The sequence below is a fragment of the Sus scrofa genome, chromosome 4 (genome assembly GCF_054392235.1).
Source record: "Sus scrofa isolate SSC_HxYL_T2T_F1_AM1 chromosome 4, Sscrofa_HxYL_maternal_Yorkshire_Landrace_v2.0, whole genome shotgun sequence".
NCBI classification, from domain to species: Eukaryota; Metazoa; Chordata; class Mammalia; order Artiodactyla; family Suidae; genus Sus; species Sus scrofa.
Genome location: NC_139386.1, coordinates 131,357,953 through 131,382,835, shown reverse-complemented (window position 1 = coordinate 131,382,835; position 24,883 = coordinate 131,357,953). Strand labels below are relative to the sequence as shown.

The 24,883-nt window shown below is 51.7% G+C and overlaps 1 protein-coding gene and 1 long non-coding RNA gene across 6 annotated transcripts in view; both read right to left on the bottom strand.

Moving 5' to 3' along the window:
• Positions 1–8,809, bottom strand: part of LOC102158810 (uncharacterized) — a 349,547-nt gene extending 340,738 nt beyond the window's left edge. For 3 of the 5 annotated variants that reach the window (XR_014844842.1, XR_002343784.2, XR_014844845.1), the window contains exons 1-2: positions 6,206–6,456; positions 6,066–6,111 (exon numbers count right to left, since the gene is read on the bottom strand). This is a non-coding gene — a long non-coding RNA (uncharacterized LOC102158810). Of the gene's footprint in view, positions 1–6,065; positions 6,112–6,193; positions 6,457–8,690 lie in introns of those variants that run through there. The other 2 variants (XR_014844843.1, XR_014844844.1) reach the window with 2 other exon arrangements.
• A 3,793-nt stretch (positions 8,810–12,602) lies between these two features.
• Positions 12,603–18,110, bottom strand: BARHL2 (BarH like homeobox 2). The gene is made up of 3 exons (XM_021090291.2): positions 17,292–18,110; positions 15,340–15,565; positions 12,603–13,622 (listed from the first exon to the last, which is right to left on the bottom strand). Exons 1-3 carry the CDS (start codon positions 17,905–17,907, stop codon positions 13,310–13,312), a joined length of 1,155 nt encoding a protein of 384 aa, XP_020945950.1. The 5' UTR covers positions 17,908–18,110; the 3' UTR covers positions 12,603–13,309.
• Positions 18,111–24,883: the final 6,773 nt, after the last annotated feature.

Sequence of the window (24,883 nt, the reverse complement as noted above, 5' to 3'; positions counted from 1 at the left end):
TTAATAAAAAAGTAGGCCAGTACCACAATTACTTCAAGAATAAACTAGCACAGTTTCACCATATGCTATATCCTTCTCATGGACGGCTACAAGATGTTAGCCAAAAACCAACTGAAAATTCAAATGAGATTTGAAAACATTTCTACTGTATCACCACCACCGTTAATGATGGTAGCGAATATTCACTGTACCTTCAGGATGCGCAAGTTTATTTGCCAGGGACTTGAAATACAGGGAAAGATCAGACACAGTTCCTCCCATCAAGGATTATCAACTTGCAAACATCACTCGGATATGTTGTTTCTCATTAATCAGCGATTCCATGTTCAATCTTGTAAGTTTTACCTACTTTAGGCATTGACCTAGGGACTGGGGACAAAAAGACGTGTGCAGCACATATTGAGGCGATGTTCCGTGTTAATTCACTAGTTATGATCAGAAAGGGAGCACAGGTTAAGGTTCCCGCTAACAACTCAGAATGGAGAAACCGGTCTTCAGAAAGAAAAAAGACGCAATGACACTTTAACAAGGAACTTGGGGAGTGTTTCATTTCATCACTTCCGGACAAATCCACCAGAAGCATTTCTCACCATACTAAACAAAACTACCACTGGAGTTCCCATTGTGGCTCAGCAGCTTAAGAACCCGACTAGTATCCTTGAGGACACAGGTTCAATCCCTGGCCTCCCTCAGTGAGTTAAGGGTCTGGCGTTGCTGTGAGCTTTGGTGCAGGTCAGAGATGCGGCTCGGACCTCGAGTTGATGTGGCTGTGGTGCAGGCCGGCAACTATAGCTCTGATTCAACCCTTAGCCTGGGAACTTCCATATGCTACAAGCTGGGCCCTTACAAACAAAACAAAACAAAAGGGCAAACTCCCATTAAGTATCTTCAAACATAAAGACCAATGTCTCTCATCTTAGAATAAGATTAGGAAGGAAATCTCAAGAGTAAAGCTACCAGCTGTAAAATTAGTTGAGATAAATGTTTATGTGTATTCTGTGTATTCACAGTAAGCTGAAAACTTTTTTTTCTTCCTTTTTTTTTTTTAATTTTATGGCTGCACCCATGGCATATAGGAGTTCCCAGCCCAGGGACTGAATCTGAGCCACACCTGCAAACTACACCACAGCTGCAGCAACACCAGATCCTTTAACCCACCATGCTGAGCTAGGGATTAAAACCTGTGTCTCCCCAGCAACCTGAGCCACTGCGGTCAGATTCTTTTTTTTTTTTTCCCCCACGGTACAGCAAGGGGATCAAGTTATCCTTACATGTATACATTACAATTACATTTTTTTCCCCACCCTTTGTTCTGTTGCAACATGAGTATCTAGACAAAGTTCTCAATGCTATTCAGCAGGATCTCCTTGTAAATCTATTCTAATGCGGTCAGATTCTTAACCCACTGCACCAAAGCGAGAACTCCTGAAAACTTTCCTTAATGAGTAGGTAATCAAAGTTTCACAACACTGGTGTTAAATTGTAGGGGATTCTTAAAATGCCGTCACAGTTAACTGCAACAGATGCAACTCAGCTAATTTTTTAAAAACCTGAAATTCATAAGGTAGTAGAACAGATTCTCACCCAGGTAACAGACAATGGATTCTCTTATACAAATTCACTTCCATATCGTTGTGGAAAGGCTGATCTTAGTAGACTATAAGCCAATCACGGCACTCCACTCTAGGGAATATAGAGTAAAGATGGTCACTAATTTATAGTTGCCAAACACCCAAAGTTGAGTTTTCTGGGGGGTTTTTTTTGTTTGTTTTGTTTTGCTTTTTTTAGGGCCACACCTGCAGCATATGGAAGTTCCCAGGCTAGGGGTTGAATTAGAGCTGCAGCTGCCGGCCTAGGCCACAGCCCACAGCAATGCAGGATCCAAGCCGTATCTGTGACCTACACCACAGTTCACAGCAACACTGGATCCTTCACCCACCAAGCGAAGCCCGGGATCGAACCCACATCCTCACGGGTCCCAGTTGGGTCCAGTAACTGCTGAGCCATGAAAGAACTCCAACAGTTGAGTTTTCTATATTTAACCACCACATCACCATGTAAGCAGCAGGGATGTAGGTCTTCCTTAAAACTGAGCATCACCAACACGTGGAGTTAAGACGCCTCCCAAATTCAAGTCCTTCAGAAATATGCTCTCTGCATAGGGCCCTATGCTGCCTATACTCCTAGAACCATCTTGAGAAACTTCAACTTTTACTCCACTACAGTTTAGACTACGGGCACTCTTAAGAGGATCCTAGAGAAATATTACATTTATCCAAAGCAAAGGAAATGAAAAAAGTGGATATACGTTTCTAGATTTCACCGAAATAACCATGCCATTCTATCTTTTGAGAGACGAAGAACTTCGGAGGCATAGTCAGAATTCTTTCTGCCCAGGCGGCAAGCTGAGCCAGCGAAAAGTGGGGGGAAAGGGTCAATAAATTTGCTGCTGTGGGCAAAGACTAAACTTTTCTAGGCCAGCTGTTCCAAGTTTACTGCTACGGGATGATCTGCGTTGCTCTGAAGAACATTATTTGACTCTCAATACATTCCAAATACAGAGCAAGAATTTTTATTATACCAGGGCCTAACTATATGACAATATGAACTACACAAAGTTAAACTTTCTTTTAAAATGTTACATTTTCAATTTAAGAGGATATAGGAAACACATGCTTTTGTGAGTCTTCTCAAACACTTATTCATATCAAGAGTATCAAGCAAATGCATAATGATTATAAATCTTACAGATCATATAAACATTCCTTCTATAAGGAATAAAATTCCTCATCTCCCAAACCAAATACATCTCAGTGTTTCTAACACAAGCATCTGGAGCCAGGAGACTGACTGGGGAAGGGGGGGCGTGGGTGTTTGTTTTGTTTTTAACATCATAGCATTATTTCCCTTTGACTTGTAAAGCCTAAGGTATTATCCTTCTGAGATGCTAATATTGAGAAGTAAAGCAACATTTACATCATGGGCTCTGTGATATAATGAAAGATGTGCAGTCTATATAACAAGACAGAAGAACTGTGATTTGCTCTTCCTCATAACTCAAACCATGTTAAAGACTGTGTCGCATAATGGGTTTTTATTGTGTTTTGTTCTGAAAGCATTTCCAGCCACCACAAGGATAAGCAGATACTTGTGCTACCCATATACATCCAAATCGACTTTTCAAATCAGAAAACCATGCAGAGATCAGCCTCAAAGCATTACGGGCATTTTTAAACGTTTAAAAGTGCTATGAAATTTTCTTGGACACTGCAGTATTTTCAAGGCATCAGGACTTTGTATAAATATTTACCCAGGATCACAAAGGTATATGCACGGATAACTCAAATCATTGCCAATTTGTCTATATAGATAAAGAGATGCTTCTGTTTGCATATGGATATGGCTGAAAATTAGAGGAAGAAAGTCAAAACTAAATAAATATTTAATATGTCAGCACCTGTCATATAGTTTTGTGTGTGCGCTTCACTACTATTGACTAGCGGTAGTACTGCTACTCTAACCAACTTCATTAAAGAATAAAAGAAAAGTAATAAGTCATTTCACACTCTGTCTGACCATTATACAATAATAGCAAGATTTCATGCAAGGGTACAACATTATGCCCATCCGCAATCACAGTCTCTTTGCAAAAATCTCAATTCACACTTCACATGCAGCTAACCTTGTTACCAGCCCTTCCTAAATCCATCAGTGTTGCAGCTGCACGTCTTCACAGCCCAACATCTTAAAATTCATCACTTTGGCACCTTCGCATCACTATAGGTCAAGATAAAGAATCCAACCAAGAATAATTAAAGGGCACCCAGATGTTTAGTTGACTTATCTCAAGCCTTTCCTTTAACATATCTGAATCGCCTGTGTGTACGATTTCTTTCATATTTTTAAGATATGTGCAATGTGATTATTTTAAGGCTATGAGACCTGGAACAATACATTTCAGACTCTTTTTTTTTTTTTTTTACAAGTATAGTTCTTTGTAGTTGAAATTTGAACAAGAGGCGTGATAATGAGTAGGTTGAGGGAAGGAAAGGTGTTATCTCATTAAGGTAATTACTAAGACATCCCCACCATTATATCGGTTTGAAAATGTGGCAATTAAAGCGCCCTACATGGGCTCCCGGAGACAAGAGAACAAGACAGTTCTCTTGGAACTTCTATGTTGCGGTTAATGTGTGTCACGTCAATGGAAGGGTAGACTCTTGCTACTGAATTCTTTCCCTCAACCCCCACCCCCACTCTCAAATTTCTTTGTGGGTTATGGGTTTTGTTGGGTTGTTTTTTTGTTTTTTGTTTTTTTTTTCCTTTAACCTGAATTTAGTTCTGCAGAAAGGTGCCAGACTGGCAGTCCTAGGAGCTAAAGCCTCCTATTTACCCACAGAATAGCTGGAGCACAGAAAAGAGTAGGGCAAGCGAGGCAAGCAACGTGCTACTGACCTAAATCAGAAGAGACCTGACCTTCCTCCCCCTCTTGAGTCAGGCACATCTCCTTCTCTGGTTAGGAGGCTACCCAATTCAGACTCAAAGTCAGGGAGGTTTAAAATACACAAAAAATTGTAAGTGCTATTCTTAGCTGACTTCACCATGGCATATAGAGGCTCCTGTAGCTCTCAGCTTACTCAGGCTGAATTTGCACTATTCACCGAAACCACTACCTTTGGTCAGTGATTCATTTCTCCTCTTGAGCTGGTCATCTCATTCTTTCATTGCTTCCACTGCTCTCATCAAGATAAATCATAAAGCGATACACCAAATAATACATAGAATCCATTCCCCAAATCTTGCCTTCATGCTCACTGGAGTTTTATTTATCTCAAATTAAGAAAAACAATTTAAACATCCAGTGATGACAGAATGGTTGACTCAATCATGACACATTTATGGGAGAGAATCTTATGCACCATATATTATATTTAGAAAGAGTTTTAAATAACATAGAGAAATACTTGTACTACATGGGAAAAGTACAATATCCCAGGTGAAATGTGATCACAACTATACCAAAATTCATAGCAAATATCTAGAATCAAATTTTAGCAGTGGCTTTCTTTGATGGAAGATGAACTTTTTTTTTCCCTCTCTACTCTTCATATTTAAAATTTCCTCCACAGTGAGCATGCATTACTTTTACAACAGAAAAGTTATTTTAATCGATTCTACAAAAAGCCTGATTTTGGGGGCATAATAGGATTTGATCACACAAATTTAACTCCATCAAAACTGAAAGACAAGAATCACCTGAAAAAGCTGTAATACTCTAGTATCTCTTTCCTTCCTCTTCTATATCTCTACAGAAAAAAATGAGAGCAAGGGACCAGAGTTGAAAGAAAAAAAAACACCAAACGAATATGTTGTAAGAAAAAAAACTAAAGTTTAGAATAGGTACTAAACTAGATTCTTTCCAGTCCTGTTTGGATCAAGATCAGTTGTGCTTAAAATCCAATTACTTATTAACGTGGCTATTGGAAAATATCCTTTTGCCAAATTTCTGGGCAGAACCAACAAACAAGTTCTCTTAAGGGACTAAATCATTCACAAGAAGAAAAGAAAAGCCTGGAAAATATGTTACCAAATAAAGGAGATCCTTCCTGAAACTGTCACCAACATATGCAGCACTGGTCTTAATAAGCAGTGTCTTGAATGGTTGGGGGTTTTTCAATCTCGTTCCAAAATATTAATGAAGAGTAAGATCCAACAAATTTACAAGTTTAATTCAATTCTTCATCATTGACATCCCTCAACAGAAATACGGGGCCCATCACCTTTGACCCCATAAAAAACATCCCAGAGGAGTTCTCCTGTGACACAGCTGGGTAAGGATCCTGCCTTGTCGCTGCAGCCGCCTGAGTCGCTGCGATAATGGGTCCCACCCCTGGCCTGGGCACTTCCACATGCCGCAGACGAGGCCAAAAAAAAAAATCCCAAACATAAAATAACCAAAGTCAGGAGGATAAAAGCAAGGTGGGAATGAGAACAGAACAGACTCTGTGGCCAGGCCTTAAGCACCGGCAGGTGGGCCAGAGCTTCCCTCCACCGAATTCACTCACCTGATGCTTCTCAACAGACTCCGGCCATCATATCTAGTACCAGTTCCTGAAATGAAAGCAGTCATTACTGTTTTACCAAATGAGTTGGAAAGGTCCGAATGTTTAGACAAATTCTAATCGACATTTACCCTAATAAATACCTTCGTGGGAGGACTTTGGGCATGTGAAAGTAACTGTGTCTTCGGCAGAGATAATTAGGCCACGAGAAGCAGTGGAAGCTGCGTAATGTCATCCTTTACCCAAAACAACAGGAGAGGTCAAGGAAATGGGTAATAAAGTTTGGGCCTGGCCTCGGAAACCTCACGCCTGGGAAAAGTCTGCCCCAAACCACAGGACGAGTAAGCGGAGGAAGAGAAATCCCAGCGGCTCAGGCACCGCAGCTTTCGTTCCCGTTCCTGCGCTCCGATTGGGCACGGCTGAGGTGGGCGGGTCAAAGGCTGCCACGTGACAGGAGTGGGTGGAGCTGTCTCCCGACCGAAAAGAACAGGCTGTTGACCTGCTACTTCAGAAATCTGAAGACGCTCAGGGCAGCGGCAAAAATGTGGACTGCCAGAAATTTCAAAAGCAGTCCAAAAGGGGAGAAAGACGAAATGACTCACCCCATGCTTGCACTTACCCATTGGTGTTTTATGTGATTTTCTGGGCCGATTTATTGATGCATAGCAATGAACGGTTATGTGACAATTATGCATTTATTCACGTGTGAGCATGTTTAATGTAATGCCACAGTGTGTTCACTCAGGGCTGGTGAGGAAATTGATGTCCCTTTGAAATCCTCTTAATTTAATGGAAACGACTTGGCTAGCTTCCGGGAAGCTTAAATTTGTGGGAAACGGGGCAGATGAATAATAATTTGATGTTTTTAAGTGATTGTGGCTCTGATACACCCTACTTCCAAAGCACTAGTCTGTCTCTGTTGCTATCTGGCCTAGAAATTCTTCCCTGCCCATTGGTCTGCAGATGGGGGGGAGGGGGGATGCAAGAGGAAGTTGGGCGATGAGATCCTTATTTGCATCTATCAGAAAAGACTACATGCCTATTGTTCTCAAATAAGAGGTATTAAAATCAGAAGCTTCATATTAGATCCCTGGAAGATCATTCCCTAGCAGGTCATTGAACCGGAGACTGTCTAGTGAAAAAGAGACCTATCATAATCTCTCCACTTAGAACACTCCCTGCATCTGGAAACTATACCTAGTAGCTTAGCTTCCCTACAGCAGGAAGTGAGTGGCACCGACTTCCATTACGCTTTTCCTAACATTCTATCAGCCAATCGGCTTGAGAATATAGACGACTTTGCCACGATGGTTCTCCATTTGTGGCACAGGAATAAGAAAACCACGCACCGCCCGGTGCCTAACTTCTCTCTCCTAAGGCGTTGGTGTAAATACATATTGCTCTAGAGAAAACTTTTCTTCCCGTTTCACGTGGGGATGCACACCTTGGAACACGTTGCTCCTGCCTTCGGAGGTTCGTGGGGGGGGGGGGTCCCCAGGGGCGTCTGACTTTCGAATGTGGGTAACTGCTAAAATCTCTATTGGCATGTAAACCTGCACGTAGCATTTCCATTGCTCCAAGGACAAAGGGGACTGGAAGAGGAGAGCCAGAGAGGCGGTCGAGGAGCTGGCTTCTGAGGACAGAAGACACACGGAAGGAGGCATTCGCCTGTGCCTTGAGGCCTGGAGGCGGAGGGTATGAAGTGGAATAAGGACAGGAGCTTCGAGCGGGGCAGCGATTATTTTATCATCTTCATAGGAGGCTTTCCATTCCCTCCCGAGCCCACTGAGATGTGAGAGCAGGGCTCTCTCTGCTCTACAGGCCCTGCCCGAGCACCGTTCGTGAAAGCATTTGGATTCCTGTCCCCGTCCTGTGCGCACATTTCTCCCTGCAACACCGTCTGTAACGGGGAGCAGGGATTTGGGTCCGCGGGGCTGTCCCGAGGGGCGGGAGGAGCGGGAGGCCGGCCTTGGGCGCGCAGCGCGGGAGACGCGGCGCGGAGCCGGCGCGCTGACCCCGGGCGCGGGAGCCGCCGCTTACATCGCCGGCTGCACCGGGTGTTCGAATGGCTGGAAGGGGGAGGGAGGACCTCGACACCGAGGGCCTCTTCGCTCCAGAATAAAGTCGGGGGGCAGAGATAGGAGTGGGTGGGGCGGGAACCCCTCCGCTCCACCAAGCGACAAAGCCCCTTTTGATCGTCCGCGTTCAACCGCGGGCTCGCGAAGGTCCTCCTTTTTCGGGGGCGCTCCTGCGGGGACGCCCCCCTGTCCTGGCCCAGATGGTCGCGGGAACTGGGAGACACACTCGCGGGGAGGAGGCCCGGGCGGCGGGGGAAGCAGTGGAGACCGAGGACTCTGCTCAGCCCGACCTGCAGGGCGGTCGCCCCCGGAGCGCGTCTCCGGCTTCCCCCCGCCCCAGCGGCTCTTCGCCGGCACAGTCGGGGCTGCGCGAGCGGCGAAAGTAAAAAAGGGCCATTTGGGGCCGTTCCACCGGCGACTTCGCGGAGGCCGCGGCGCTCGGGCTTCGAAGCAGCAGACCGGAGGCCCCGCTCCTTCCCAGTCGGCTTCCACTAAGAACTTACTCAATAGGGACGGTTTAGCGATGATCTGTCAGCTGAGCACTACTTACCCCGAGTCTTTTGGTTGGTGAATGACTTTATTGATCTGAAGATTTTGTTCTTTGGAATGTGACCCTGTTTGGACTTAGAGCTAATCAGGAAACGCTGCCGAGGAGGGCGCTTTGTAATCACCACGCGGACCTCCCCCGCGGGCGCCGCCGCCGCTTCCCCAGGCGCCCCCTGCGGTCGCCTAGGCCTGGCCGGGAACCCTCCAGCCTCCGGCGCTTCGCTCCTCCGCGCGCCCTGGGAGCTGTCTGTGGTGCTGGGAGAGAGACCCGGGAGACGGAGGCCCGAGGGGAGAGACCAGGAGAGGGAGAGAGGAGACACCCTGAGAAAGGAGAGCTTGGCCAGGACCGTCCAGCCAGCAACGCTGAGACCAACAGCCGGAACGGGGGGGGGGGGGTCCCTTCTGGGTCGTCTCGTCGCCGAGAGACAGCTGACCTGCTTTTCCAGTGTCAAAGGCCAGTGATACCTCCCTCTCTCGGAAAGCACGGGCCACTGACCCTATATGCTTCCTCCCCCAAGCCCTGGGGGTGCTTAACCTGCAGAAGAAAGAGGGGCACACAGGCCCCCACCCCCATGGGTACAGAGGAAGGCTGAAAGTGGCCAAGGAGGTGGACTGGACAAAGACTTCGTGGGAGACTCAAGAAGCCTAAAGGCACTGTTGCAGGGTCCACTGGGTGAAGCCTGGAGAAGGCCCCACCCAATGTGCCCAATGTTCCAGCCAACAGCCACGCCACAGGACAGACCAGCTTTCCTTCACCAAGAATCCCAAGCTAAGGAGAAAACCTCCATGCCTGAAGAGGCTCAGCCCTGCCCCTGGCCATGCCCACCGGTGGCGAAAAGCCAGTCTCTTTCCAAAGCATAGTGACTTCAAGTCCTGCCTGGCTTTTTAGAAAACCAAGCAGATCTCTTCCAGTGTATTTCTGTAACCACGTGGCTTCATGGGGACTAAAGTTTCCTTAGCCCTGGGGAGAACTTTTCCAAATATTTTTAGAAAGTTAAAAATATAACAAAACAAACCACTCACTAGCCTGCCTGTGTAAAGAGGGGAGGTGGGATGCCTGCCGCAGACTCCTGGGGAAAGCTCGCCTATGCAGGAGTCAGACGGCAGGAAGGGAGGGGAAGTCTTGGTTTGAGGGTAAGCCGTTCTATTTGCAACAGAGGAAATCAGCTGTCTAATTTGCCATCATGTGGGCTTTCATTTTAAGGGGAGGAGCAAAAATAAACTGATACAAGGTGGTAGGTATATTTGCTGGAGGCGTGGAGACAAGAAGCAATCATTACTTTGCAACTCATTGAAAAATGCTGGCTTGGGCTAGAACGGCTGGCTGCTAGTTAAGTTCTTACTTTACGTCTGCTACAGACTCACGCTAGGTTTCCTGGCGTCTCAGAGCTGATCTTGGGGTGAACAAATTTAAGGGGCCTTTGTGACTGTTTAAAATCTCTATGAAACGTTTGTTTTCCTGTGTTGCTCTGCTTCCAACTTAATCAAAGGAGCAAAATCCAAATGGAATGAGCCTGGGAGGCCCCTTCTGACACCCGCTGAAGGTGGAGGGAAAAAAGGAAACACAGCTCCCAGGGCAGTAGACCTCTGAGCCTCCAGAACTAACTCGAGATCTCCCTTGAGAAAAGACTTGTGCATCCTGTCCTTGCTTTTTGGGAAACCTGGTACTGTGTTCTCCAGGTCTTAGCAAACCCCTACTGTTGGGCAGGCACAGAAAGACAGAAGGGTCCCTTTTGAGGGAGAGGGCTATATTTGCATTGACTATAAGCAGTAGTTTGGGGGGACATCTGAGGTGCCCCTTGCCGTGGTTCTGCAGAAAGAAAAGAATGAAAAGAAAGAAGCCAGCACTCAGCACTGGAACAACAGTCACCCCCACCCCACCCAAACACACACACACACTCCATGTGCCAATTTCTATGTAACAGGAAGTAACCACAACAAATTTAGAAAGGGAGTCAACACTTTCAGCTGCACGGTTCAGGTGAAAGAAAAATACGATTTTGAAGCCACAGCACCTTTGGGGAGACGCTGGTGGAGCCCGCCTCCTTGCTAGCAGCAGTGGAATAGGAGGTTAATTAAGAAACCCTGGTCTCCATAGACAACCGTGCTTCCCCCTTCATTGTCCACCTATGGGGTCCAAGTTTGGCCTTGAAAGTGAAGGAGTGGCTGGCAGGCTGCTGGTAGCAGATGGGTGCTATGGCCTTCTTGGTATTTGAAGGTTTGTTTGTGTGCCTTTCCCAGCTGACTGAGGTCATTCTTTGTAGGGAACTTGGAACTTGTGAGCTCCCGTGATTTCCCAGGTCCCACTTCTGCCCCCACCCCCCGTTGGCCCCCCTACAAGAGGACCAGTCCTGAGGGACCCCCAAGCTAGAACACCCCCAAGCCTTGGGAAGTGCCTTTTCAGGCCCAGGCAGACCCTTTCTGAACTGTTTAAACATGACTGTAAAACCCAACAGTAGCTAAACTAGAGCAAGGGGAGTCTGCTGAGAGCCCAGGCAGTGGGCGAGCCCACTGGACACAGCGGTGCCCAGTTTCCAGCCCAGCCCAGCTCTTTGAGTTGGTCCCAGCTCAGCGGGGAGAAAATGAGAAGGGCCAGTCCCGATCCTTTTGTTAGACTCAAACAAGACCAAGACCAAGTTTAAAGCAAATTGATGAGCTGGGGAGAAATCTGCAAACCACTCCCTAATTAGCCAAGGTCTGATCGAGGCCGCCCGAGGCAATTTCTTCCTGGATTTCACCTCTTTGCTTCTTCCTTCCTGCTCCTCCCCAGCACAGTCTCACAGCACTCCATAGTTTCTGTAAATAAATGTTTGTATAACTCTACTAAGGTTCAAACATCAGAGAAAGTTGGAAAAGAGGTCTGGATGTGTTCTGGCTTCAGGTCGTACCCCTTTGACTGCGTACTAGAGACCTGAGGATACCCAGCCGGGATCCAACTCTCTGACTGCTCGGGAGGGCAACTTGGGGCTGGAGAAGCCCCAGGACTGTACCCCTCCAGCAGCCCGCTGGCGGAGTCCTGAGGGCCCAGCCTCTTGGGGAGCCAGAGGGGAAGGGTGGGCGGGCAGCTGAGGCTGAGCTCTGGCCCATGTGCCGCGAGCATTTATACACCCATTCTCACACACTCACACACTCTCCCAAAGCAGGCAGCCGGCCTCCTCTACCCTCTGGGCAGGGCCTCTCATGTCGTGGTCCCAAAAGATCCAGGGACACAGATGAAAAGCTTGGCACACCTATCGCGGGCCAGAGCTGCAGTGCTCCCCAGCATCCCAGCACAGCCTGCTCACTAGGACAGGAGGCCTGGCGCCTGGCTGGAGGCTGGACGAGGCCCGCGGGGGAGTGAGAAGGCAGGGATCAAAGCCTGACCGGGTTGTTAGCCAGGCCTCTCCGAGTCCCCCGGGCGCCCTAATTGCGCCGCCCGGCAGCCTCCCGCTTGCAGGCTGTCCCGCAGCGCGGGTGCCCGGCCGCGGGCTGCAGAACAGCTGCGAGGCCCGCAGAAGGTGCGCCCGCCTTCCGCCCGGCCTCTGCCCGCGTCTCGGACCCTCGCCGCCCGGGAGGAGCCCTCGCAGGAGGAGGAGGGGCGGACAGAGCCGGCTCGGCGGGGGCTGCCAGGCCGGCCCGGGCAGCGGGGAAAGTTGGCCGCCTGCTTGGCCGGCACCCGCCGCCTGGGAGCCCGGACTCGTCTCCCGCGGCCCGAGGACGGCTCTGAATTCGTCCACTTGGAGAAGAAACGCACACCTGGCAAATCACGGTTCAGAAGAGGCCAGCAGGAAAAACGGAGCTGTTTTTATACAAGTCAACCCAAGGTCTTTACAGATTTTTATAAATTTCTCATATTCCGGGAGGGATTTTGCTTTCCCGAACCGAGTGACACATGTCATCACAGCAGTTCTGCTTCAGTAAAATCAGCTCCCTTGGATTACATCACTTGTTAAAAAAAGATAAACTTTATTTCTGTAATTTTCAATCACAAAAAATCTATACTTTTGTCTAAGCATTTATTTTACTGAATCCAAAAGACATGGAAAGAAAAAATCATGTTTTACTAACGTATATAAGCGACTCTTTTTTGGACAACATATAATAAATATGATATATCACTTATCACTCAGTCTTTCAACTGTACACTTTTTTTCATAGTACGGAGCATGCCACTTTTCCAAAAGAAAAAAGGTCATGAGAGATCAGTGCAAAGTTCTCAGGTCCCCGCCTCTTTTCCGGGGCAGATGGACTGTCCCCCCGGCCCTCTGCCCGTGCCTTTCCTCTCCCGCCCTCCTTTCTTCCCTCCTCATCCCTCCCCCCTCCCTCCCTCCTGCTTGTCCCTAAAGTCACTTTTAAAAAGAACCGGAGGATGTGTGTGTGTGGATGTTTTTTCACTTACTGGTCGCACTCTGGCTGGGGTCAGCGTTTTTCGCCAGTCACACTGCAGTGGGGGAGCTCTCTCTCCGGCCCTGTCTCTGGGGGGTGGGGGGGGACCGCTGGCTCCTCTCCCCCGCCCCTCACGCCCCCCACAGCTGAGCATCTTCTCTCACTTCTTGGCTTCCTGCAAGGCGGCCGGGGAGGCCAGCGGGGCCGGGCCGGGCTGGGCCGGGAGGAGGCGGGGTGGGGCTGCAGCTGGCTGGCTCTTCACCGGGGGTGCGGGGTGCCCGGGATGGGGTTGGACAGGGGGTTGAGGGCCGGCTGTCCCCCGGGCCCCAGGCCGTGGATGAGCACCCGGGGCACCAGGGGCCGCTGCAGCTGGGGGTGGGGCGCGGGCGGAGTCCGGTACATGCTGCTGTACATCGCGGCGGCGGCCGCCGCGGCCGTCGTGCTGTCCATGCTGCCCAGCAGGCTCGGGTGGTAGAAATACGGCGACGGAAACATCCTCTGCAGCGCCGAGTAATTGCCCGCCTCGGCCAGCAGCTCCAGGCCCACCGCCGTCTGCCGCTTCCACTTGGTCCTGGAAAGAGAGGCGGGCACCGCCGCTGTGGGCCCCGTCCCGCCACCCGGGCCCCTGTCCCCCCAACTCAGCCGCCCCCGCCCGCCCGCCTGCCTTCTCGTCCCCGGGCCCGGAAGACCCGCGGAGACCCCGGAAGGAAGCACACCTCCCGGCCCCCAACCCCGAGCATCTGGGCTGCTTGCGGAACCACCCAAATCCCCTTTCCCCATCGAGGGCTCAGACGAGCAGAAATCAGATTCCTCCAGCTCTGCGGCCTGCTCCTGCCCCTCTGCTCTGCCGGTGCCCCCCTGGCAGTCGGGCTACTTCCTGAAACTTTCCCCGAGGCCACCTGAGACCGCGCTTGCCTGGGGCGGGCTTCCCCGCGGCCCGCGCGTCCCCTCCCCGAGGGACCCGTCCGCCCCCCCACCCCCACCCCGGGCCCCGAGCGGCTGCTCCCCGCCCCTCCCCCCCTGCTCCGGGCGAGCGAGAAGAAACCGTAAACAAAGAAGCGCGCAGCCGGCCGGGCCTCGGACCCCTGCCCCGCTGGGTCCCCAGGGCTGTGGGGACACCTCTCTCTCCTCGGCCTGACAGGACCTTCCAGCAGGTGGGGGCCTTGGAGCCAGGAAGGCGACACGGTTTCAAAACGCAATTCATCGGAGGGAGGGCTCTCCCAAGGGGACAGGACCGCGGGGGCCGTTCTGGGAGGGGACAATGCATTTCAAGCTCTCTTCGCCTCCGGGAGGGAGGAACAATTAAAACCTGTGATCAGCCTTTCTCGGCCCCCTCCCTCCCCCGGCGCACCCCTGCTAGGAAGCCCAGGCAGCCGGCCTCGGCTCCAAGGCCTCCTGACGGAACTCGGGCTGGTGGGCCATCCATACCCGGCAGCTCCAGCCAAATTAATAAACATGTCGCCCATTTTAAATTGGCTACAAATGACACTAATGTTTTCCGACAGAATTAGGGTGGCTGAAACCGTATGTAATGAGACAGAAAATTATGGTAAAGATGACAACTGGACGGGCATTTCCAACCACACTTCTGGACGATTAGAACACAGACGGGAGAAGAGGAGGGGAGAGGAAAGCCAGGCAGGGGAGCCGATCGCCAGGCTTGGAAACCCTGCAGAACCTCGGCCTCGGCCCGCCGGGCTGGGCTTGGCCCTGCAGCTCAGGGGCCTGAGAGCACCGCCAGCCCCTTTCCTAATTTCCTTCCCAGGGAAGCTGTGGGTCCCGGAAGGCCCTGAGGTGGCCAGCACAGGGGACAGACCCTCAGTCGAAGCCTGACCAGCTGCCCACCCTACCTCTCCCGGCTGCCTCACAGGCCCCGCAAGGACTTTCAAACTGTGGCCAGTAGGTCAGCTCTTCCAGGATGGAAATACCAGACTGGCGACCAGCTATGGAGATGGAGAACCATTCCGGGGCAGGCCCAAAAGGCCTGAGTGTCTGCTACTCAGAGGTCTTAATTTGAGAAGGTGTGGCTTGATTGATTGGGTGGCGGAAATGGGGGGAATGCCAGCCACTCAGGTTTGAGAGGGCAAGTTGCACCTGCTAAAACACTTGGAAGCGCTTGGACGCGCCCACCTCTCCAGACCTCAGCTGCCTATGGACCCCTTTCACCTCGGACCTGTGGCTGATCCCCGCCCCAGCCCGAGAGCCCCCAAGTGCCCAGTGTGGGTCCTCTGAGTCCCTCGTGTCTCTGGGGCCAGACGCCTTTGCTCCCTCCACACAGCCTCCCTTACCTGCGGTTCTGGTACCAGGTCTTGACCTGGGTGTCAGTGAGGTTGAGTGCAGCCGCCAGGTCCATGCGGTCCTGCACACTCAGGTACTTCTGTCGCTCAAAGCTACGCTCCAGTTGATTGAGTTGGTGGTCAGAGAAAGCTGTCCTGGCTTTGCGGGGCTTTTTGGCTCTCACAGGGGGACTCTCTCGGCTGCTCGTAATCTCCCGGTCTCCTTCCTCCTTTGTTCCTACACAGAAACCCAGACACAGCCGTGAGGTAGCCTGGAATGGGGCAGGATGGAGTGTCCTCCTGGCACAGGCCTTCCCAAGCCAGCCTCTGGTCTCGGGGGTGACTATTCTTGGACCTTAGCCAGCGCGGAGGAAGAGGACTGCCTAGGGAGCGTGGAGCCTTGGGCAGAGCACCGAAAAGGTTCCAAAAGAGTGGTGGATCTTCCCGTCTTCAGAAACGAAAAAGGAAAAGAAAAAAAAAAACTTTATGATAAAGGTTCCTTTTCTTATTGTTTCTGAGATGGGGGGTAAGCCAGGTTCCTTTTCCGTTATTGTTTTCTCTTTGTATTTCCTGATCTGTTAGTTTTCAAAAGGTCTTGCAACTTTGTGTTGTTTTTGTTTTGAGGAGGGGGCACCTTTTTCATGTTAACCTCTGTTTACTAAAAGTCACAGGCATTTGTTTTCCTTTTTCAGGCGCACTTGGGAAATGTTGGGTCAAACTCTCTGCAGCTGCTTTTGCATCAGGTCTCTCGGAGCTTCAGAAAGACTGTCTCCCAGACACCCGTGCGGAGGTGGAAATCACTGAGCCCATCCAGGTGACAGCCCAGAGATTTCCGGATTCTATTTGTCAACTTTGGTTTTTTGCTGAAATGCTGGGAAATCGATATGTCAATCCCTCTCTGTTTGTACCCGTTTTTGCTGGGCTCCTTGATCTTCCCTGCAGGAAGAACAATAATCTCTCTAATTGACCCACTGGGGAGGTTGGTGCACAAAAAAATCGCCAGACCAGACTGTACATCTGTTTGGGGCACTATTATGCTAATGCTACAATAGTAAAATGAAGAGGCAATAACCTACCTTCCAAACAGGCAGCACACATCTTTCCTAGAGATGGCAGAGATGAATAATAATGATAATCAACTTAGGAAAAGAAAAAAAAAAAAAGAACTCTCCTCCTATGTTAAAAACTCTTGGGCCATGCAAAGACCAGAGCTCGCACTTATGAAATTTTCTGAGGAGAAGATGGAAAAGGGGAGTCGGAGGATAATTTCATGGCCATCTTCTGATTTTACAAATATACATCAATTCAGTTCCAAAAAATCTCACTTTCATAAATGCTACCTCCGAATTACTTGTAGGAAGCCAAAAATCTTACCGAAATCCGGATATTCAGCTAGGGCCAGGGCATAGGAAGGGCATTGTTAAAACCTGAAACACTCATTATAAAATGTTACCGGGCATGGACCTCCCTGTTTAGTCACCACCTAATGTTTTTCAAAGTTGCTTTGCTAACCAACTCGGAATGTTTTCATTCGCTCTATCTGAAAATCCCTGCACCCAGCGTGTAGAAAACAAGCGTGTGGGAGGAATGAAACCGTCTGCATTAAAAACGAACCGCTACTCTGCGATCACACCCCCGAGCCCCCTGAAATACGAAAGCATCTTCGGGTCAGATCGCCTCCGCCGCTGCCCGCTTCCCAACAAATTAAAATGAAGTAAAACAAAGAAAGGACTGGGATGGCGGTGACGGCTGAAGGTAGAAGCGAAACAATAAGAGAACTTGGGACGGATCCCCCCTCGCACGCCCGGGCCTCCCTCCCGCCTGCAGATTTCCACTGCGGCGCGACGGCCCCAGAAGCTGCGAAGGGCCTTGGAATCCCAGCAGAGGGTCGCGGGAGGCTGAAGGGGAGAGCGGGAGGCAGGAGGAGGAGCAGCCAGACGGCCGAGGGAGGCGGCGCGACTCACCGTGGCATTTGATGTCGCTCTGGGACTCTTCCCGCTTGTCCAGTTTGGTTTTGCTGTCCTCCTGCTCGAGCTTTGGCCGGAAGCTCTCGTGGGCTGCGTTGCTCTCCTGCTTCGGGGTGTGGTGGGGGGAGGAGACGCTGGTGCTGTAGGGTGCACACGCTGCCAGAGGTTTGCTGTCGCCCAGAATGTCCTTGATTAAAAAAGAAGAGGTGGAAGTCCTGGGGGCCGAGGCGGCCGAGCCCAGCTGCTGGGCCGGGGGCGGCGGCGGCGGCGGCGGCTGCTGTTGGGGCGAAGGCTGCAAACTTTGCGTGGGGGCCGCGGCCGGCGGCGGCGGCTGCTGGCTGTGGTGGAGGTGGTGGTGATGCTGGGGCCCGTCTGCCACCAGATGCGGCTCCGGGGGCTCCATGGTGACGGAGATCGGAGAAGAAGGCGCCGTTCCTACGGTATCAATCTCCGAACAGGGGGACGGAGTGGCCTGACTCCTAAAATCCGCGGTCCGGGCCTCGCCGAGCGGGCGGAAATCTCCATTCATCATGCCGGGGCTGCCCGAACTGGCACTGGACAAAATCGTGTCTATTCCAAAACTCGACCCGCTGGCCCCTTCCATTGTTGTCATTTCTACATGAGGTCCACGCCAGTCCGCCGCTCCGCAGCCGCCCAGACCACGCCAAGGAAGCTATCGATCGTAAAACAAAATAACACTAAACAATGTTGTCTCCGCTTAAAAAAAAAAAAAAAAAAGTGGGGCGGGGAGAGAAGGAAGGATAAATGCGAAGCCGCAATCCGTGGACACTTTCGACACTCTTTTCCCCCCCAAAGCAAAAAAGAAAAAAAAAAAGAAAAAAAAATAGCGGTTGGGAGAAAGGAAGGCAGAGGGGGAAAGTTACAAAAATTGAGGAAGCACGGAGCGTGCGCCCCAGGAACCACCGCGCACGTGGGGCGGCGGTGGCGGCGCAGGCGACCCAGACGAAGGCGCAGGCGGCGGGAGGTGACCCCGACGCCGCCGCCGCTGCCGCCGCCTGGGTCTGCCCACAGCCTGGCACCAGGCGGCAGCGGCGGCGGCGGACGTGGCAGGTGCAGCGACGGCGAAGCCCGGGCGGCCGCGCGCCCTCGGAGCTGCCCGGCGGCTCCCCGAGGTGGCTGCCGCGCGCGACTCGGCCGCCCCGGAGCCGAGTTTCTCAACTTTCTTGCAAAGTTGTGGAGCCGACACCGCCGCAGCGGTCACGACCACACGAGGACGAGGAGGAGGCAAGAAGGAGCAGGCGCAGGCCAAAGAGGCGGCGGAGACGCGGCGCCGAGCGACTCCGGCCGCTGCCGGGCGCGTTGGCTTGTAATCCGGCGGCGAGCGGGCGGCGCCGACCCCCTCCCGTGACGTCACGGCCACTGCCGCCGCTCCCCGCGCCGCGCCGGGCCCGCGGCCCCGCCGCCGAGACCGCGCGCCGGGCCCCGCGCCCCCATTGGCCGCGCCCGCGCCGGCGAGCGACGCCGACGTGCCAGGAGCCAATGGGCGCTCGGCTCGCGAGCCCGTCAGCGTTCGCCGCCCGGCCCCGCTGCTCTTTTGAGAACCCGCACACCCGTCTGCCTGCGGCCCCAAGCCAAGCACCTCGTGCTGCCGTGGTCCCCGTGGCCGCGGTCGCGCGTGAGGGCAAAGGGAGCGGGAAAGAGAGCAGAGGCGGGAACCAAAGGCTTAAACAAAACCAGAAAGCAAAGGAGAAAGTAGTCATGATTTGCCCGAGAAGAAGTCTAAGCGGGAGGGAAGGAGGACACAGGAAGGGAAAAGGAATTTGCTCGGCTTACCTTTAGACGCCAGCGCGGCCGCCCACGCACCTCCCCAGACGCCAGCGAGACTAGTCCCAGGACACTGAGAGCAGAGGAAGGGAATCCCCGAAGACACCCAAGGGAAAGTGTGTAACTCCGGCAGCCGGAGCTCTGGGTGGGCGGGCGCACTCTGAGCTCTGATTTCTCGCCCCTTTGGCCCAGCCGAGCAGCCAGCCCCGGGGGGAGCGGGGAGGGGGGACGGAGCGGGATCCCGGTCCAACCCGCACTCTCAAGAGGAGTAGGGAAGAAGGGCCTGCTGCTCAAAACCGGGGGGCCCCAGCCTGGTCTCCAGTCTGGGCCCGCGCTGGAAGAAATGCCTGGCCAGACACTTTCTCCCTAGCGGGGGAAATAAGGCTTGGAGGTGTTTTCTAGCGGCGGGGGCAGCCTCGGTTCGCTGCGGTGTCGGGCTGGCTTGGCGCTCTGGAACCCGAGTGGTGGGTCCGCAGCTCGTCCTCCCTCCTCGCCACGCCACCAGCCAGCTCCTCTCTCTCTCTCTCTCTCTCTCTCTCTCTCTCTCTCTCTCTCTCTCTCTCTCTCTCTTCCCCACCTCCTTCTCCTTTCCTCCCTCCCTCGCCCTTTCCGGCTGCTCTTTTGGAAAGGAAACAGTCACTGTGGATCCACTTGGGACCGGAGCGTGGCTTGACTGTGACGCTTCGTCGGAGGGTATCAACTTGCATTATTTTCTCTAGGACGTCTCCAACCTGTCTCTTGTTGAATGTCAGAGTAATGGGAAGTGCCAGTGACAAGACGGCGTATTACTCCTGATTAAGTGTCGTGTCAACCTAATTAGCAGAGTAATTATAAGGTGCTAATGAATGATTCAAAGTTCTCTGAGTTACATTTTACTCCAAATTACCATTTTAAGAACCCTATGAATCTGAGTGGCTGGCATCGCTTCCGTGACTAGGTGCAGAATGATGGTAGAAAATGGCCTTTAAACTCTCCTAGGGCTGGACCGAAATCTGGGGTTTAGTTGCGGTTCTGAAGGTCTCTTTCCTGGGAAGGGCTTTTTTCTATTGAGGACTTGGGGTGGGGGGTTCGGAAGGCAGATGACCTCCCGGGCTGCGTGTCGCCTTTCTGTTGGAACTGCATCTGTGTGCGCCCTTGGTCCAGAAGGGGGTACGTAGGAGGCTCATCCTTCCAGCGTTTTCCGGGGGAATTGGATGTGTTTGACCTAGAAAAAGCCTGCGCTCCTTGGAGGGTGTGTTGAGCTGTTTCTTATCATCTTCGTGCTGTTTTCTCACGGGTCTGTCTCCGAGGAGAACAGAGGGGGAGGAAAGGCCGAGGCGAGCAATCCGGGGAGCTCTCTCTTTTCTCGGAAGGCGAGGGGAGTTTAGCGGAGGAGCAGGGGTTGGTGAGCCGAGGCGGGGACGCGCGGCGAGCTGCGGGCACCTCGGGAGCGCGGGGTGGGCCCGCCGGCTGGGGCCGAGGCACCCAGGGCCCGGAAGCCGAGGACGGCCTGAAAGACACCCTGAGCGAGGCTGGACCAGCAGCCTCTGGAGCGAGACCTGCGCCCTGGCCGGGCAAGACCCTCCTGGGAGCCTGCCGGCCGGGCCTGGGCCTCGCGTCTAGGGATTTGGGAAGCGCGGGCCGGGGACTGCAAGGGGCATCTCTCTGATCGAAGGCGACAGTGTCTTGCCCACGCGGCCGGACACCGACGCCCCTGGCAGAGTTGGTTTCTGTAAGGAAGGGCGCTGGGAGTGCGTGAGACTGCCGGCGGACGCTCCGCACTCTTCCCCCTTCAAATATCAGTTTGGGTTCTTCTCACTCCGACACCACCCACCGACTTCCCGCAGGAGGTGCGTTTCCTCCCACACCTGGGGCTCCAACCCGCACCTCCCTCGCCGCCTGTGCGGGATGGGAAGTGGGGAGGGGGAGAAAACAAATTTAAGATCCAGAACTGACGGCACTGTACCAATCAATTATTCTCGACCTTGATAAATAATTCATTTAAGCCTGTTTTTGTTTTGTTCCGACGCCTAAAATGACTCAAGAGCTCAAAAGGCTGATCGCACAGCTTGTGCTGGGCGGTTCGACAGGATTTGGGGCTTGGAATAATTCACAGTATTAGCAGGGGAGACAGAAGTATGACCCTATGAAAAAATGAAATCTAAAAAGAAAGAGAGGGGGGTTGGAAGTGTTGAGGGGGAAGAGAGTGTTCATTTTATGAAAACTATAAAGCAAAGCAAACGGAAGCCCAGCTGGCCCCACCTTGTCCGTGTCTCAGATGAGTGTTTCTTAAGACAAGGTGAAGGTCATAGATTTCTTTGGGTGGGATGTTAAGAGATCAGCTTTGGGGAGCCACAATTGTGAGGGGAAAACAGGATCTATTTGGGGGGCTCTCCCAGAGGGGAAATGCTAGTAGCGGCCTAAAGATCCCAAAGAGGGATTCAAAGACTAGGTGGCAAACTTAATGAAAAACAAATCCTTGAGAGCTGTTTTGTTTTGTTTTGTTTTAACTTTCCTCAGTTCTTTTTCTCTCGAGACGCATATTCTCCTTTTGCCATTTCCCCTCCAAGAGTATAGATGATGTTTATATCCCAGAAGTCATGCACTTTCTAGCAGAGCAAGCATAATTAACTTTCATTTAAAAAATCAAATTTCAGAAGTAGAACCGGGTGCAGATAAGTCACATTTTCAGCTCCCACGTGTAGGAAAGGAAATGCATTACCTGGATGCATCTCAGATTTTCCCATTGGATTTAAGACGCAAATAAATGCAGTCCCTAAACGTAGATGGGTTTGAAAATGATCTTGCACCTTCAGGTCTTCATTTCCTTACAAAATAAAAAGGCAAAGGGAGGAAGATCATTCTTTAATTTGGGGAAGTTTTTTTGGAATTCCCGCACGGAAAACAGTTATGTGCCAACTGTGAATTGCAGAGAACTTCTCCTCCCTGGCTCTGAAAACACCATCAGTCCTGATCACCACTAACGATGCTCCCTCCCCACCACAGAGAATGAATCAAACCCTTGCGTATTTTAACAAGTTTTTTCCTTAATACATTCTTGGTGATCCACTTTTACAATCAAGATTTGGTATTTGGCATTGTGCTAACCTGGAGCATCAGGTCTTTTTACAACAGAGCTGAACAGAGCTGAACGCCTATAAATTATAATGAACTTGGAACTGTTGTTTCTTCCTTTCATATTTAATTTGAACCTTTCTAAGCATCCACTAGATGACAATGCCAACTGATGGGAATAGAGTGCAAAGGCGCTTCCTTCCACTGGGCGGCGCCAAGAGCCCCGAACCGAGAGATTCTGCTATTGTTTCTTTCTATAAAAGATGCAAGATACACAAATGAGCTCTCCACCTACTACTAATAAGCTCTCTACGATAGTGTGACCTCTCGCCTTTTCCAAAGCTACAAAAACGTCGGAAGTATGCTTTCTTCCTTCATTTTTGCAGCCTGTTTTTCCACCTGACTAAGGACTTGAAGTATATTTGCTTAGAAAAATAATATACTAAAGAGAAAGATATGAGAACATTGAAATTGACTCCTTTAAATAGACTGAAACCAGGAGGGTGGAGATTGGGAGCAGAGGGAGAAAAGAATAAGGTAACTGAAAACTGTTTTAACAGAACAGCAGGTCAAAGTGTTAGGCTATGTAATTGCTAATTGTCCTAGGGGAGTAAAAGTTTTGAGAGATCGTTCTGGACTCATGATAAAAATTTGTGAGAGCTATACGCTTCATCCGCAAAGAGAGCAGGTTAGAAGAGACCTAGTGAAACTGGCTCTCCCTTAGGGGTTAGATCTGTGTTGTGCCCAGCAATCAGCGGGAGGACGAATAGACGAGGAAAGGAAAGAGGGAGCTTTAGTCTCCTTTTGCCACTTTCCAATGTTCTTGAGCAAAGCACTTAACCTTTCTGGTCACCAACTTCCTTCCCTATTAAATGGGAGAATCATCCTTGCCTAGAATAGAACATTTGTGACCACCAAATAAGACCTTCTATGTACAAGCTTTTTTTTCTATAACAAAATGTGAAGCAAGAGTTTAACAAATGACCAACAAAGGTGGCAGTTGTTTCTCGCTGTAGGTAACATACGGTAGCCCTGTTTTGGTTTTTTTCCTCTTCTTCCTTCTCTCATTTTGTTCATCCATTTAGTCCATAAACATGGCTGAATGTGCATTTTGTGCCAGGTGCTTGAGAAGGTGAGAGGTAATGGAAGCTCGAACATGCTAGAAATTGTCACAATGCCATGATGGCATCATGACCCCACTGCAGTGGAAAAATGCAAAGGAAAGAGTGGGAAGTCCCACCCCTGGAAGGGGTTGGGGGAACAGAAAGTCTTCCTAAAGGAATTGGGGTGTGTTCAGTCATGAAAGAAAAGGGATACACCCTGAGCAGAGGGATGGGGCATAAGGAGGGGCTTATGTGTTAGCTAAGGGTAATAATGGCACAAAAGTGTCCCCAAATTTTTCAACCTTTAGTCTCCTGAGTGGGGTGCTGTGCTGCAATGTGTGGGCTCTAGGGGTCATTCCTGGGTGCTTCTTCCAGCAGGTACAAACCACTCCTGGAGCATCTTGGAGAGAAGAGAAACTGAACTGCACGTGTCTGGAGGCCAGCAGCAGACTGTTACAGCACCTTACACGGTTTAGATTTGATCCCACGAGATGGCCCAGTCCTCTTCTCCCTACTCCGGTGTCCTGGACACTTTCTAGAGTTCCCAGCTGTGGAGGGAGAAAGAAGTGTGCCCCCAAGGCGGAGGTGGAGACAGGAAGATGACAACGTGGGGACAGTTGGAAGGGCCGAGGGCAAAGATGGGGCGAGATTTTATTTCACTCCTCCTAGACTGAATCGTGGTCCACCGAAGACTGGCTCCTAGAGAAATGAAAGGGCCTCGGTGTGACCAGGCCACGGCCCGCCATAAAAAGGACTCTTAAGCCTCTCAGGTTCATGAAGGAAGTTGGTTCTTCTACCAACTCCCGAGGTTCAGAGGGAATGGAAGGGCCCAGACAGGGGAGAAGCGAAAGCCTCAGAGCGCTGGGCGAGGATGCCAGTCAGGGAAGGGGAAATTCATTTGCGATGTTAATTAACAAGCGGCTAATTAAAACGGCACTTTGAGCGCTAATCAATCGCCTTATTAAGTTAGAGCCATCACTGGAACAAATTGAAAGCTCCCCGCCCCGGCTTCTGCCTCCGGTGCGGGCGGGGCTGGATTCCCAGACAGCGCGCGGGAGAGGAGGGGCTGGGGGCGCTCTCCATCCGCCCGGGCGGCCTCCCGGGGGCTGCAAAAATCCTCCAGCTCCCGGGTCCACCGCGGCCGAACCGAGCCCTTCGCCCCTGGCCCGGGATCTGCTGAATTGGACGGCGTGTCTAGGAGGCGATCGCTAGTCTAGAAGCGCCCGCAGGGGAGAAGGGGTTGCCCGGAAGAACCCCAGGCTGGGGAGCACTTAGCGCGGACGTAGCCTTCGGGAAGAAGCACCCCAAAACGTGCGGGCGCAGAACTGTGGGGCGCACGCAGGCGGGAGGAAGCAATTCAGCCCGGAAGGGGGCGCTCTTCGGCCGGGACCACGCAACCCCACTTTCCGGGACTGATGGATCGTCTCACTTCGAAAACTCTTCTTAGGCCCTCGCCCTGGTCCAGCTCAGCAAGCGGGAAAGAGCTGGCCTGTCTTCAGGCAGCCAGCGCTGGACAGCCAGCCTCTAGGGCTCTATCTCCGGGGGCTCCAGAAGAATGGGGTGGGATGCGAGGAGCAAAGAGGGAGGGCGTATGCAAATTACCTGGGATGCGGGCACACCGCTGCCAGTCACTGCGTGCCTTCCACC